The sequence below is a fragment of the Typopeltis vanoorti genome, chromosome 14 (genome assembly GCF_054136105.1).
Source record: "Typopeltis vanoorti isolate ZY-2024b chromosome 14, IOZ_Tvanoo_1.0, whole genome shotgun sequence".
In the NCBI taxonomy this organism is placed as follows: Eukaryota; Metazoa; Arthropoda; class Arachnida; order Uropygi; family Thelyphonidae; genus Typopeltis; species Typopeltis vanoorti.
The window spans coordinates 38,931,996-38,946,381 of NC_143562.1; the positions used below are offsets into that span (position 1 = coordinate 38,931,996).

Here is a 14,386-nt window from a genome sequence, read left to right on the forward strand (position 1 = left end):
GCGATCCAAAACCAGGAACTTCAACACAGAAATATATAATATCTTTTCCAAGTTTCATATTTTTTCTATATAATTTTGTTTTGTTTTCGTTATTAATAATTTTAATTTTAACAAATATATATGTATGTATTATCAAAGCTTTAAATATAATAATGTTACACATAATTCATGTGCATATTTTTTGACTGCGCGGAACATAACTTCATACCTCCCGTTAAAATTGGGTTCGTTTTACGCCGATTCGGTTTACGCACGTTTTTTCAGGAACGGAAGTAAGGCGTAAATCGAGGGGCTGCCTGTATTTTGGTAAAGAAAGAACGAAAGACTGAAAATATGATTTCCGAGGCCAATTTTTCGAATCTTCTGAAATGGCCACTTGATACGCGGATAAAAGTCTTTAAACTTTTAAGGAAAAAGTTAATTTCTAGGGATCAGGAACAGAGGAGAATAAGATTTAGCCAGCGAAGGAATTTTAGTAACATTTAGCGCCGTGTTTTGCGTATGATAACACAAATAATGACTTGAATGAGCATCAAAGTACAGAGATCGTTACAAAGTCGGTTAGTAGGGATCAATAACGTCCATAGAAGTCCGTGAATAGTGATGATGGGCCATGGAAGATGTGTTACGTGGCAGCACAAACCCAAGTGATTTGGGTTTATTTTTAAAAGATACCTCACTTGAAAACAGCTGCGCAAATTAGACGAATCCCTAAATTTCGTAAAATTTCTTCCAGAATTTCCCAAGTGTAACAAAATTTATATTTAAAAATGGACGTGTTATCCAAGTCCATTGGCCAAAAAAAATAAGCAAAAAATTCGATTTGCATACGCTCACTGGAAGAAAACAAACGAGAACTATGAACCTTCAGGACCAAAACACTACAAACGTTAGTGTGTGACATTTGCATACCACACATGCAAGTATTTACATTTCAATAAACATCATTAATTATTCACTTCAGAAGGCTAAAAAAAGATTTCGAAATAGTACCACGATGAAAATTCTTCGTCAACAATTTCTCTATTATGTGAATTTGTCACTGGTTCTCACCAGTGATCTTCCACAAAGAGAGAAAATTCATCTCCGTCTAAAGACATTCACAAAACACCCATGCTCGTTGCTGGGAAATCGAACCAACAACCAGACCAGCAGAAACTTACAGAAAAGTCTAGATTTTGTCGTAGCAAATGAATGAGAACGTGTATAAAATAACGGAAAATAATTAGAATTTAACTCATTGCACTGATACCCACTTTGAATTTAGAATTATCTGTATCAAACACATACCAAATAAGTAAGTATTCACAGTTTGAAATAATCAAAACTTTTGATATATCAAGTTTATCCAATGTGAGGGGTTGAATAAGTTACGAGAATTACTCATCTAACATAATTTTTAAATACCCCCACATTTCAATATAATTCATTATGCGAATAGTAGCTGATATACAGAATAGCATGCTTGAAGGCGAGCAATTTTTTTTTAAAAAAATTACTTAAAAATTAGGCAGGCAAGTAGGAAAAACTGTGAAATTATTAACATTAAAGAGCGGTCAAGGGAAACAAACTACACATTAATACTGTTGTAATATCTTAAATTGTAAACAAAGATAAATCAATTTAAATAAAATTTTAACTTATTTCTAATAATTAATATTATATCATTTAAGTAATTTTAATCATTCAATAAAAGAAGATAATAATTCTTATAAATTAATGTTCTAAGATTTCTGAACGAGAGGTAATGGATTTTATTATTTATTTATTTTGTCAGCGCGCCTGGCTTAGTCTGAATGTATAATTATCTTATCACATTTGAAGAGACTAATTTGCTGCGTATTAAAACTAAGTTCACGTGGTTCTTACCTTATGACCTGGAAGTTCTCCTCCTTCTCCAGGCTTAGCGCCCTGAGCCATCTTAATCTGCAGCTCGTCCGCATTGGCCAAATAGGTGCTCGTAACTCCAAATCTTCCTGAGGCAACCTACATTGAAAAAAAATCAAATATAGAAATTTAATATGTAGGGCATTTAAAAATGCTCTACATATTAGGGGGAGCCAAATTTAAATCGCAAGACCGGCGCGGCATTTTCCTATTGGGTAGCAAAGACCTAAAAGCGTCATCTACGACGCGAATAATCTTTGTTAAGGGAACTTAAAACTGGCGGCGACAGCTTTTTGCTTTCCTAAAAAACAGGCAAATCGAACAATACACTGGTCTCATAGCTGTAATTACTCGGGTCATAATTCTAGCCGATATCATCCGTCTGTCCACGTCTATCCAAGAATCTCTTCACATCTTACCCCTTCAAGGTGCAACGACATTGTTTCAACTCTCAGAGCTTGAATTATCTAGCAAAACAATTTTGCAGTATTCTGCAACTAAGCGAGTGTACTATATAAATCAATTATGTTAACTGTAAAATGTAAGATAACATACTTGCTTTATTGCAGATCTCATATTGTAGTTCGGATCCGTTATTCGAAAGCGATTGGAATCTTCACCCCCTTCTCCAGTGTTCGACTTGCCACCGACCCGATTCATGGCTATTGCTAACGTCGTGTGGGTTTCGATGGAAATACTACCAAAACTCATAGCTCCTGCAAAAACAAAAACAAAGGAAATGTCAAGAGATGGATAAATGTAAAAAACTGAAATGTAAAACTTAGTAGTGTTTTCAGAGTCTCTCGGGTATTAAACATTAAGGAGAAATTAAAGAAAATGTGGTAAAAACATGTATCCGACAACAAAATAAAGTCTATAGAGGGGGGAAAAAAAAGACCTTTTAAATTTTACGTTCCAACCATAATTTTGGTTGGGATAGGCCATCAGTAACAATTCATAAATTCATCCGAAATTAAGTAAGAGTTTATGTAATACCTGTAGCAAACCTCTTTACAATTTCCTTAGCTGGTTCTACTTCAGATATGTCTATCGAATGATTAGAAAACGCCAGATCCAATTGACCTCTAATTGTACAAGCTCTAACACTGGCCATGGTACTCTCCACGAATTTTTGGTAGGCGTCTTTACTGTTATTACTGGCAGCTTCCTAAAATTATAATAAACATTGCAATGCAGACTTATATAAACTAAGCACTTTCATGACTCACTGGATTACATGTTTGAAATCAGCAGACAAAGTGACGTTAATTCAAATGAGCTCAGCAATGAAAATTTTAAAGCTAATTCTTACCTGCAAGTTGGCAATGCTCATGGGATCGTTCAAGTGCTTTTCGCCACCGGCTCTCCAATGGTAGAAGCCAGGATTTTGAAGGACAAGATTATCACAGTCACGTGAACCGAATGCTAGTTGATGGCGCTCAACAATTTCATCTGCTAACACAGTAAATGTGATCCCTCCAATTCTAGAGGCAGTGTTCTAAATAAAAAATAAAAAAAATTGTAAAAATCAGAAAAGTCTTAATTAGTATTAATAAATTTCAATAAATAATTCGTAGATAACTAGATGTTGATCTTATGTTAAGATACTAACTTTGAAAGAAAAAATCTGTTGTTTTATACACCGAAAATGATATTTGATTGCATTTAATATTTTTTCCCTCTAGGAAAAGGTGCTAGTTCCAGATTTCAAGGGATTCTTAAAACGAAAACATAAATAAAAAACTGAATTTCATGTTTACAATGTTTTTATTACATTTCACTTTTCTTTTTCATTTTTTCACTCAAGACAACGGCAAATATTAAATAGGTAATTTCAAATAATCCTGAAATATTTAACTACAATTAGTTTACATTGCCCCACTTGATGAGAAACCATATACGTTTATTTTGAACGAAAAGCAGCTAAAAAGGCCATTAAAATGAAAATCAAAATAAATAGAAGCTGTAGTGCATCTACCAGGGTAATGTTAATAAATGATTATTTCCATATTCCATTTTGAACTTACTTTAAAACATTTATTGATCACCTCCTTGTGTAGTCCCACTGCCTCAAATATTTGGGCTCCTTTGTAGCTGTGAAGTGTAGAAATACCCATTTTTGCCATTACCTATTGAAAAAAAAAAAAACTAATGTAAAGGTTTCAACACGAATATTTTCATTATTAATATTAAAACTGAATATTATTACTTTATTTCTTCATCGTACTTTTTACGAGGATAGTTCCGAAAGTAATTTTGCGTGTGCAGAATGGCCTTGAAAAGTGTCTAGTCTTGTTTTGTTTCTTCGTCCTTCCGGTACAGTTTTTACTCTAATTAAAGTCAGAGATCTTTGCAGGACCATTGCTATAGTATATAGAATGTTTCTAAAATCAAAAAATGTGTAAATAACAATTTTGCCATTTTTTTCCCCTGCTCCTAGGCATTTTACCTTAGTTGCTTAGTAGGTTACGACGGCCATGAATCACTTGCACGGGAAGTGAATACTGGATAAGCATGTGTTGACCAAATTCTTACAAAAGTTGGCTACAATGAAGTGTGAGTAAGTCTGGTACCACCTCATTAGAATGAAACCAACGAGACCCGAAATTTGTCGCCGATTGCTTCAACATGACCAAAGAGAAAGCGATGTGTAAAATTTTCTTCACAAAAGTATGACTAGTAATGAAAGCTGTGTCCGCCATACAACCCGGATATGACTCCATGTTGGGTTGTATAGTGGACACAGAAAAATGGATATTACAGAAATGGCTCTCTGGCCATTTCTGTCATATCCATTTTGAAAAGAACGAGCATATATATTTAATATACTTAAGCATAAGTTCGTCTTTTCTAACATTATTATGTGAATACAGTACCTCGGTATAAATTGCAGTTAAACATGTAATTAAGTTGCCGATATGTACAGTATATAGAGCCTCCGTAGCTCGGTCAGTATAGACGAAGGCCTTTGGTCGGAAAGAGCTGGGTTCGATTCCCGTCAGTGAAGTGAGGAATCCTTATCTGGTCTCTTTCGACAAAAGGTGAGTTAGCAGGTCTGATACGGAGGTAGGGGTTTCTTCAGCTGGAAACTCGGGTTTTTCGACCCCAGGAACAGGCAAACCGGCCCCGTGAACACACGTGGATAACATTCATGTGTGTTCCTAATATTTTGTGGACAATGCCTACAAAGTCACCTAGGTCGGAAACGACTGAATGAAAAACAGGATAAATATATACGTATATGTAATATATACATATAAATAAATATATATGTTTAATTATTTCATTCTATTTTAAGTAAAAAATATGTACTGAATATTGATTTAATGTAAAATTCGAATTTGCACCAAATAAGTGACGAGTCGGTCTTGAGCGTGAATATACCAGACATCCTTTCAGCATGCATATTTGTTATATTAGAATTACAGCATCTAATGCTTGTTTATACCACTTATCTAAGAGATAAACATCGCAAAAACAAATTTCGGCTACTTTACCTTGGAAATTCCTCTCTCCATAGCTTCCACATAACTCTTATAGATCTCCTCATCAGTGAGTGGCGGGTCAAGCAAACCTTCCACTCTGAGCTTGGCAACAGTTTCAAATACTAAATAAGGACAAATGGCATCGGCACCATATCCCAAAAGGACGCACATGTGATGGACCTCTCTGGTAACGGAAAGAAAAACAAATAAATGTTTTTATTATTATTCAATTAAGAGAATGATTTTGCAATACAATAGAATCATTGGCACACACATTAATATTTCGCATGGTCAATGAATATTCCATTTAAAACTCGTAAACGGTTTTATTTAAAAGCATTAAAAGTTGAGAGAGCTAATTGGGAGTAGCAAAAGAAACAACGCCGGCAATGTTTACTGCTTTATAAAGGTGGTTGGTGGATGTCAAAGAAAACAGCGGTGCGCAATGCAGAAGTAGACAATAGTTCATCAATGAAGGCAACCATTCTCCAAATCCAGCTAAGGATTTGACATCAATTCTCAGTGAAGAAAATATCTTCTTCTTTCTCATCTGTCAGATGATGGGTTGAGTCCCCTATGAATGCGAAATTTTTGTCATCTGGCTCTATCTCTGGCCATATCTGTCATCTCGCTGAGGTTCGATAATTGTGACCTTTCCTTCAATTCATGTTCTGACCAGTGAGTCTTGTTTATTTTTCTTAAGCATTTCATCTCGAATGCTATAATTTTCCGTATTTCTTTCTGATTAAGTCCCCATGTCTCGGCTCCATTATGTTGTGTAGGTATAATAATGAAGATAATGAATTTTATAGAGTTTTAGTTTGAGTCTTTTTGAAATGCTGTCAGTTTCCATATTTTGTTTAATTTAATATTAGCCCATCCTTTGTTAAGTCTGTACTTTACTGTTTCGATGTTGTCGAGATTATGAGTATTGAGAATGATAAGATATGTAAATTGCTTTACATGTTCAAATATATGATTTTCTAAGTTTTTTGAAATGTTTCCATCTTTACTTATTTTCATTGTTGTACTTTTGCTTTGACTGATTTTTATCCCAAATTTTGCACTCTTCATGTAAAATTTTTATTTCCAATTGTACTCTAAATTCTGTAAGAATAATAATATCGTCTGCATATTTAATGTGGTTGATATTCATGACATTTATTAATAGGCCTACATATTTCTTCGAGATAGATAGCAAATAAATTTGGGGAGAGCAAGTAACCCTGCATGTCTCTTTTTTCTACTTTGAATTTGCCTGTTTTTATTTTATTAAATTTGACAGTTGCTTTGGTATCTTTATAATAATTCATAATAAAAGTTTGTATTTCTGAATCTAATGTCATAGATTTGACTTTGTTTATCATTTTGTTCCTGTCAATGGAATTAAATGCTTGTTTGAAGTCAATAAAACTGCAGTATGTAGGTAAGTTGCATGCTATTGACTGCAAAAATATGGTCTATAGCAGACCTCCTAGGTCTGAGGGCTGCTTGCGTTAATATGGTGACATATTAACGCCACAAGGTAAAAGATAATAGTAACCTGCCCAATTCTGATAAAATAAGAATGATAATAATAATAATAATAAATAAGATAAAAAATAATAATAAAATCATAAATGAAAGCTTATCTTCATAAAATGATAAATGGAAGCTTTTGTAACTCTTAATAAATAAAGAGTTACATAAAATAAACTGAAATCCAAACTTTCAAAAATACAGAGTCCGTCAAAAAAAGTATACACTTCAGCAAAAGAAAAACCTGTATAAAAATTGTAATACTCTAAATTTATACAGACATCAAGAGATGTAACAAGACATCAAGAAAGGTAACAAATACAAGTTACCTTTGACTTCTACAATTACACGATGTGCTCAAAGTGGTTACCATTAGCGTCCAGACACCTATTATTACGGCGAATTACTGTTTTGGGCAACGCTGATTCCAAATTGTCCAGTGCGATTGATACGCATGCCGTTTCAATTTCTTTCCGAAGGGCCATCAGTGTAGCTGGTTTTCTACGAAAACCAGCTACACTGATGGCTTTTCGTTTGTCGTTGAACTTCAACAACATTCTCAAATTTGAATTACCACTTTAAAATGGTCTTGCGTTCCTCGAACGACAATCGTGACTCGGCCATTTTTATTTGACCGTCCTACCGGTCACGTGTTGATGCTAGTATTCATGTGAGGAAACGACATCTTTTGAGAGAACATCACACTACACACTGCTACTGCAATTCGATCCAACTTCGAAAAAAGACCATAGATGACATCTGTTAAAGTGTGAATACATTTTTTGACGGACTCTGTATATAAATAGAAATGAAATCGAGTTTGATTAACAGAGTTATGTAATAACACAGTTGCTATTTCAATAAAGCACATTCCCTTTACCTTGCTTCTCCCGTTTCCAAAATCAAGCCAACTTTCATCCTCTGCCTTTCGTTGATGAGGTGGTGATGCACGGCTCCCAAGGCAAGGATTGCACTGAAAGAAAGAGAACAATCTCACTATCTTCAACTCAATATACAAGATCCTCATTAAAATGAGAGATTTGAACCATCCTACTAGAATGCTTTATTTTTTCTTCTTTTATACGGAGGACATATAAAATAACACCAGAGGATCCAGCTACTGTATAATTATATGTTACTTGAAATTTCATTTAATATATGAATGTACAAATCTAAAATCAATGGAGTATACCGTAACCCTTATCGTATGTACTCTATTCATGCGATGGACCATCACGCGGTTTCGCGGATCATGAGTCGTGCAAAAAGAATCAATGTCATAGACTTTCCCATATGGTAAAGATTTGAACAACTTGCAATTCATATGAATGCGTTATAATTAATAGCATGCAATATAAATAATATTAAAATAAGTATGTTGGTATGTACCTAAATTTTATGTCTAACATTTGGGAGGGGGAAAATATATTTTCAAGGAACTCTTTTTCACATTGCAAGAAACACTGTTCTGAAGCTTTTCGCCCATAAATAACAGTGAAACCCTTCAACAGAAAGCGTAACTCTTGCTTAAAGACAGGTATCATCGATGTCTGAGACAAACTGTTGCTAAGATTACGACTGAAGTTATTCCTAATGTCCATTTCAAGGATATGCATAAAAAGGATATTCACAATTGTTTCCTATTTGGATAAGTCAGTAATATCTATGTAACCCTGCAAGCACACCAGAGATTTTATTACACTATATACAAGTTATGATATGAACACTCTATACATAGATGAACAGAATTTTCTAGTAAGACTTTTGTTATGCCAGCACCACTCTTGAAAGGTTGCAAACTTTGCATACTTTAGTACCGCAGGAGGGCTATTCGTTGGATAACATGGAAACTCTACTCTAGAAACTAAACATGGACGTTTTTAAAAGCTATTTCACATCCTCCAATAAGTAGGCGGTAGTGATCTTATTCCAGACAATGAACTTCATTTATCACCTGCAGATAGCACCATCATCAAGACACAAAACTTCATGAATGCACGTCAGAACTCACAAATGAGTTTCGAGGAATATCATGATTATCACAATATCCTATCGAACACATTCCACATTGGCGTAAAAGACAGCATGAACTTCTCATTTGCAAGAATGTACTATTAGGACAATAATCCCAGTGCCTGCTAGCTGAAATATACCTATAGAAACAGTTTTAAAAGTGAGCGGCAATCAAAGCCTTACCACCAATCTTTTTTGTGTGTCCAAATGCAGAAATAACTGATCCTCCGCCCCCAAAACTGCAATTTAAACATAACTCTGTGAAAAAAATTTTAAAAGTAAAATAAACAACTGCTATTATATTCATACTAAAGAAACCCGAGTGCAATTTCTACCATAAGAAAATTACATAAAATCATTATTAACCTAAACGCACAAACTTCTGCGTAAAACAGGTACCATGTTTGGTACCTGTTTTACAGAGATGTGGGCATGACTCCCAACATCTGGATAATTTAATTAAATGCCGTCCTGACTGTCGAGTAGACGGCGTCTCCGCTCCAAGTTTCATTGGGTTTGTAGCGAAGCGCTGCTTTTTCAAAGTATTATACATCTTCGAAAACGATGTAATATTTACCTGACAGGAATGTAGTTTCGGTCTGCTCTTTTATCAGACAGCACCACTAAATTGTAACCATCCATTGCAGCACGACATGCGTCATTGCAGATCCGGTCCAGTGCAGGCAAAAGACCATCCCCATCCTCGTGGTCTGGATAAACGATGTTAATCACTTTCGTCTAAAAAAAAAAAAAAAAAAAAAGAAAAAACTTATCTAATAATTTATATCACTGGTGAATTATTTCATAAAAATATTAATACAAAACACTTCAGTTAATTTAAAATATTGAATTAAATCAATATTCATGAATACTAAATATTTTCCGTACTTTCTGAAAGAGTAGAAACTTTGTAAATTTATAATCCAAAGTCAACGAGAAAATCGATATATGATCTATACGGATGATAAATCAAGGAAAAAGAAAATAATTGCTTTGCAATAATTATTATTTATTTCCTACGGAAGATTTTATTTCGGAGAACTGCAATAACACTCTTTCTCCTGTGTGTTCGCGCACTCCCACATTACTTACGTCCATATTATCTCTCAAATGGCGAACGAATTAATATTCCATTCAAAATATTCACTTTAATTGGCTCGGTGGATTTATTTTCAAACCGGGTTAAACTGAATTACATATTACGACTGAAGCAACTAAAGATATGAGCCAGTGTATTAATCGCTTGTGTTTGGCCGGTCTACTTTGCATTCAGCAATCTCTAAAGCGGGGCTCTAAAGGAGGTAAAGAGATCCGGTTTTTCTGCGGAAAAACAGGAAAATCGGCTGGATAACACATGCAACTAACGGACATAAAACACTGATGGTCAGTCTTAGTTGATCCGGTCCTAATACAAACCAACCAAACAAAATATAACTCTGCTTTTTAACATATGTCGTATCTATATGCTGTCGTGTGTACCTATATGTTAGGGTAAAGTGTAAGTCGTACGTAAAATAGTAAATAGATAAACTCACCTTCCATCCTTTAACACTTGTATTCTTAATAACGTCAATGTCCTTTAAAGATAGAATCGGCTGTTCGAGCCATAGACGACGACACTGGGCTGGACTGGGCTCAAGAATGTTTGCCTCGGGACCAACTGGACAGGCCTGCAGGAAAAAACGGATGGAAAATATGTTAGAGTAGAAGCGAATCTGTTAACTAGTACATCTGACTTAATGTTTCATGATTACTAACATAAAATTATACTAGAGTATCCTTTAAAACAAATGATACACTTACAAGTGACATGACAATTCGTTCTCGGAAAGGATCGATGGGTGGATTCGTCACTTGAGCAAAAAGTTGCTTGAAGTAATCGTAGATAAGTGGCTGGTACTGAGAGAGGCAGGCTAATGGAGCATCGTTTCCCATGGATCCCAGGGCTTCTTTCCTTGGTAAAATAGATAAGATTTTATGTTCAAAATGAATTCCGCATATATATATATATATATATATATATATATATATATTAATTAGTTCAAAATACCGAGAGATAAAGAGGTGACATGGTTTATTTAAAAAAGATACTACTAGTTTCGTTGAATGGATCAACTTCTTCAGATATCACAATCAAAGAAATATACAAAAAATAACAGACTTAAAAATTGCATTAACAGTACTAGTACAAAAGACAGTAGTCTTTTGTACTAGTGCTGTTTTTTTGTACATTTTTTGTACATGTTTTTTTTTGTACATTTTGAAAACAGTAATGCGAGCTTGAGTTCCAAATAAAAGTTGACTACGTGCTGTCACGAGTGCGCCAGTATTGAACAGAGACAATGTGTGTGTCAGATAGATTGAAACTTTTTGAGGCTGTTGTTGATATGGGAAGCATCTAAGGCAATTTCTCTAGATTCGACAATTTTTCTTTCAAGTTCATCATAGCACACATGGATATTAGAAGTTTGTGTCCAGTCCACAATGTGTTGGCGGCCTTCATCTGAGTTAACAGAGAAAAGAACGTGGCTACAGAGAGCGCTGGATCCATTCCTGTTGTAGGAGATATCTCTACGGTGTTCTTCCATACGTAAAAGGATGGATTTAGCAGTCTGGCCGTAGTATGGCTTTCCACAATCATATAAAATCTTGTAGACTCCTGGAAACTGAGTAGGAAGATGTTTCTCTTTAGGTTTACTAAGTATGGAGCGAAGTTTTGGGAGCGTAGAGAAATATATATATATATATATATATTATTGTGAACATATATATGTTCATACATATGGAAAAATATTTCATAAAATATTAGGGATTCCGCCATAGTAAAAAGTCTGGGAGTCACTGGGTTAGACAATGCTAGCTTGAGATCGCAAAATGTTAGCATACAAATGGGGATATCCATCAATATTCTTTGCTAATCGGATAGTTTGTCTTCCCGAGAAGAAAAACTCTGAATTATGCAAATAAGATCCGTCTATATCTTTTTTTTAACATGCGTTTCCCCCCCCTCTTTTTTCCCCTTACACTTTACAGATTTAATGTTCTTTATTCAATTACTTCTTAAATTCGTTTTTTTTTAACTGTCTCTATGATCATTTCACAAGTGAATCATTAAGTCTTCATATAGTTAAAAATTTGCACATTCGGTTAAAGGACAGCATAGAGTACATTGTACTTACTTGGTCTTAACCATCGGTAGCACCAGTAAGTTGATTGTTTCCGTGCTGTATCCAAACAGCGCCAATCTTCTGTCGTCCACTATACTAGGATGCTGTCCGCTAATAAGTTTGCTCTTCTTGGTTTTAGAAGGTTTTGGACAATGAGCGGCATGCAAATCTTTAAGTGTGATCTGAAAAAGTTGGAAGCAAATATGATTAATATTGTATAAAACTATTTTAGCAAAAATCATATATCATTATTTGAACGATAAAAATGGAGAATTTGTGATATAAAAATATTTGCAACTATTATACTTGGTAAAATGAATTTATAAAATATACTAAAAGAAACTAAACTATTTGAATAATAAAAACCTACCAGTTCTGTCAACCACTCCGCAAGAGGGCGCTGGCGAGCAATGCTGAGCTTCAATTCTTCATCACTTGTTAGAATCTTTTCTTTAGTATCCACCAGCAGCATTCTACCCGGACGGAGGCGGCCCTGTAATGCAAAACCTTCAATATTTTAAAAGTTATAGTTTTTTTTTTAAATTGTCAGCTTATTATAATGGTAACAAAAACAACAGAAGACACACTATAAACTCCAAACTTGTAAGAAATTAATCCAACAACAAAGAAGCCATCCTTGGGTAGTCGCTTGGCAAAATAAATTGTCAATTTACTTTGCAAACAGCTCACACACTTCTACTTGCTTAATACTCAAATCTAGAATGGTTGGCCACAAGCAAAAATGATATCATGGAAATCTTGACATCGTAGATCTGAGGGATAAAAAAATATGATCTTCAGGTTATGGAAACCTTGACAAGTGGTCGATCTAAGATGTAAAAATCTCGTCCTCAGATGCCGAATAGGCCAACACATTTCTTCATATACTTCTCTAGGCTGGCCTTTTGTATTAAATAAAAATGTTCAAAGCAGAATAAAGTTAGTTTACCTTTTGCACTATTTTCTCATACGGAATATCTAGAACTCCAACTTCACTGGCCATTATTACATAGTTATCACTTGTCAGATAGTATCGGGAGGGCCGAAGTCCATTCCGATCTAGAATGGCTCCAATATGTCGCCCGTCACTAAAAGTCAGGAGTGCTACAAATAGAAATAACACCTATTATCCCTCGATATAGGTTGATCTTCAGGGGAAATTGAGAAAATTAAAGATATTCAAATAACACGGGTCGTTATAAAAGAACTGGGAATTTTCCTGGAACACAATTCCTAATTTTTTTTTTTTTTTCAGAATTCCCATGTGCATTCCTATTGTAATGACGTTGAACTCGGAGTGTGGTACAGAAAACGTTTCTGTTCGGAAAGTGGTCCAGGATTGAGATCAAACACCGACGTTCCATACGGGATCTTGTAAGAGAAACTTCAGACGTCATATCTTGAGAAGGGAAGAGTTCTGTACCACTTTGTGTTCGAGGACAAAAGTTCCAGATTCAGTTACCTTATAAAGACCCTGTTTAATATGAAAGAAAACACACGCGCACATATATTCTGGTTATAATTATCATTAATAGTATGAAAGAAAATGTGAGTTGGTGAGTACTTACCGGGTCCATCCCATGGTTCCATAGCGCAACCACTCCACTGATAAAAATGCTTCTTGTCTACGTGCATCTGGTCATCATTCTGCCACGCTTCAGGAACCATGGTCATTATTGCCTACAAGTAACCAATTAATAATATTATTATTACAGAGCATAAACATTTATCGCATAAAATCTGCTCGTATAACTACGTACGACTTGACTGTGTGAAAAAAAAAATATATTTATAACCGTGAGAGTGCATACAACTTAATAAACAGATTATTATACTGCAATATCCCAGTGTATACGTATATGTTCTGAAAGAACTAACCAAAAATGATTATTTTTTGTTAATTAAATCTGATGCAAAAAAAAAATTAAAATGCTCGTTTTCTTCAGTGTGTAATACAGTTTGTTATGAAAAGGAATTTCTATTTGAATTCAGGCTGAAAGTAGAACTCGATCAAGGAATAGAGGCTATTAGCATACGTTTGTTCAATTCAGAGATGTGGCAAAGTGCCTTTGGTTTGAGTGTTTTATTTACCCCCCCCCGTTAGGACATATAGCCACAAAAGATTCTAAGAGCCAATATACTTCCCTTTCTTAATATTTTCTATGCCTGAATACTGAGTACACTCGCTATGACATGAATGTCTTTAGGTGGTAGATGATCTTCATCTGCCGATGTGAGACTATTGCCCAGTTTATTGCATGTCTTGAAGTGGCTCAAAAAGTTTTATATTTGATCCAGATTATTTAACCCTTCCTC

At 34.7% G+C, this 14,386-nt stretch overlaps 1 protein-coding gene across 2 annotated transcripts in view; it reads right to left on the reverse strand.

Moving 5' to 3' along the window:
- The window catches only part of LOC150099379 (uncharacterized), a 148,891-nt gene that overhangs the window by 38,090 nt on the left and 96,415 nt on the right, over window positions 1–14,386 (reverse strand). The window contains exons 9-22 of one of the 2 annotated variants that reach the window (XM_090404456.1): window positions 13,639–13,750; window positions 13,020–13,174; window positions 12,441–12,563; window positions 12,083–12,252; window positions 10,707–10,857; window positions 10,439–10,573; window positions 9,481–9,641; window positions 7,771–7,863; window positions 5,385–5,556; window positions 3,915–4,016; window positions 3,200–3,385; window positions 2,884–3,055; window positions 2,443–2,603; window positions 1,870–1,986 (exon numbers count right to left, since the gene is read on the reverse strand). In XM_090404456.1, the coding sequence (XP_090260582.1) occupies window positions 1,870–1,986; window positions 2,443–2,603; window positions 2,884–3,055; window positions 3,200–3,385; window positions 3,915–4,016; window positions 5,385–5,556; window positions 7,771–7,863; window positions 9,481–9,641; window positions 10,439–10,573; window positions 10,707–10,857; window positions 12,083–12,252; window positions 12,441–12,563; window positions 13,020–13,174; window positions 13,639–13,750 (2,010 nt within the window). Of the gene's footprint in view, window positions 1–1,869; window positions 1,987–2,442; window positions 2,604–2,883; window positions 3,056–3,199; window positions 3,386–3,914; window positions 4,017–5,384; window positions 5,557–7,770; window positions 7,864–9,480; window positions 9,642–10,438; window positions 10,574–10,706; window positions 10,858–12,082; window positions 12,253–12,440; window positions 12,564–13,019; window positions 13,175–13,638; window positions 13,751–14,386 lie in introns of those variants that run through there. The other variant, XM_090404457.1, reaches the window with a different exon arrangement.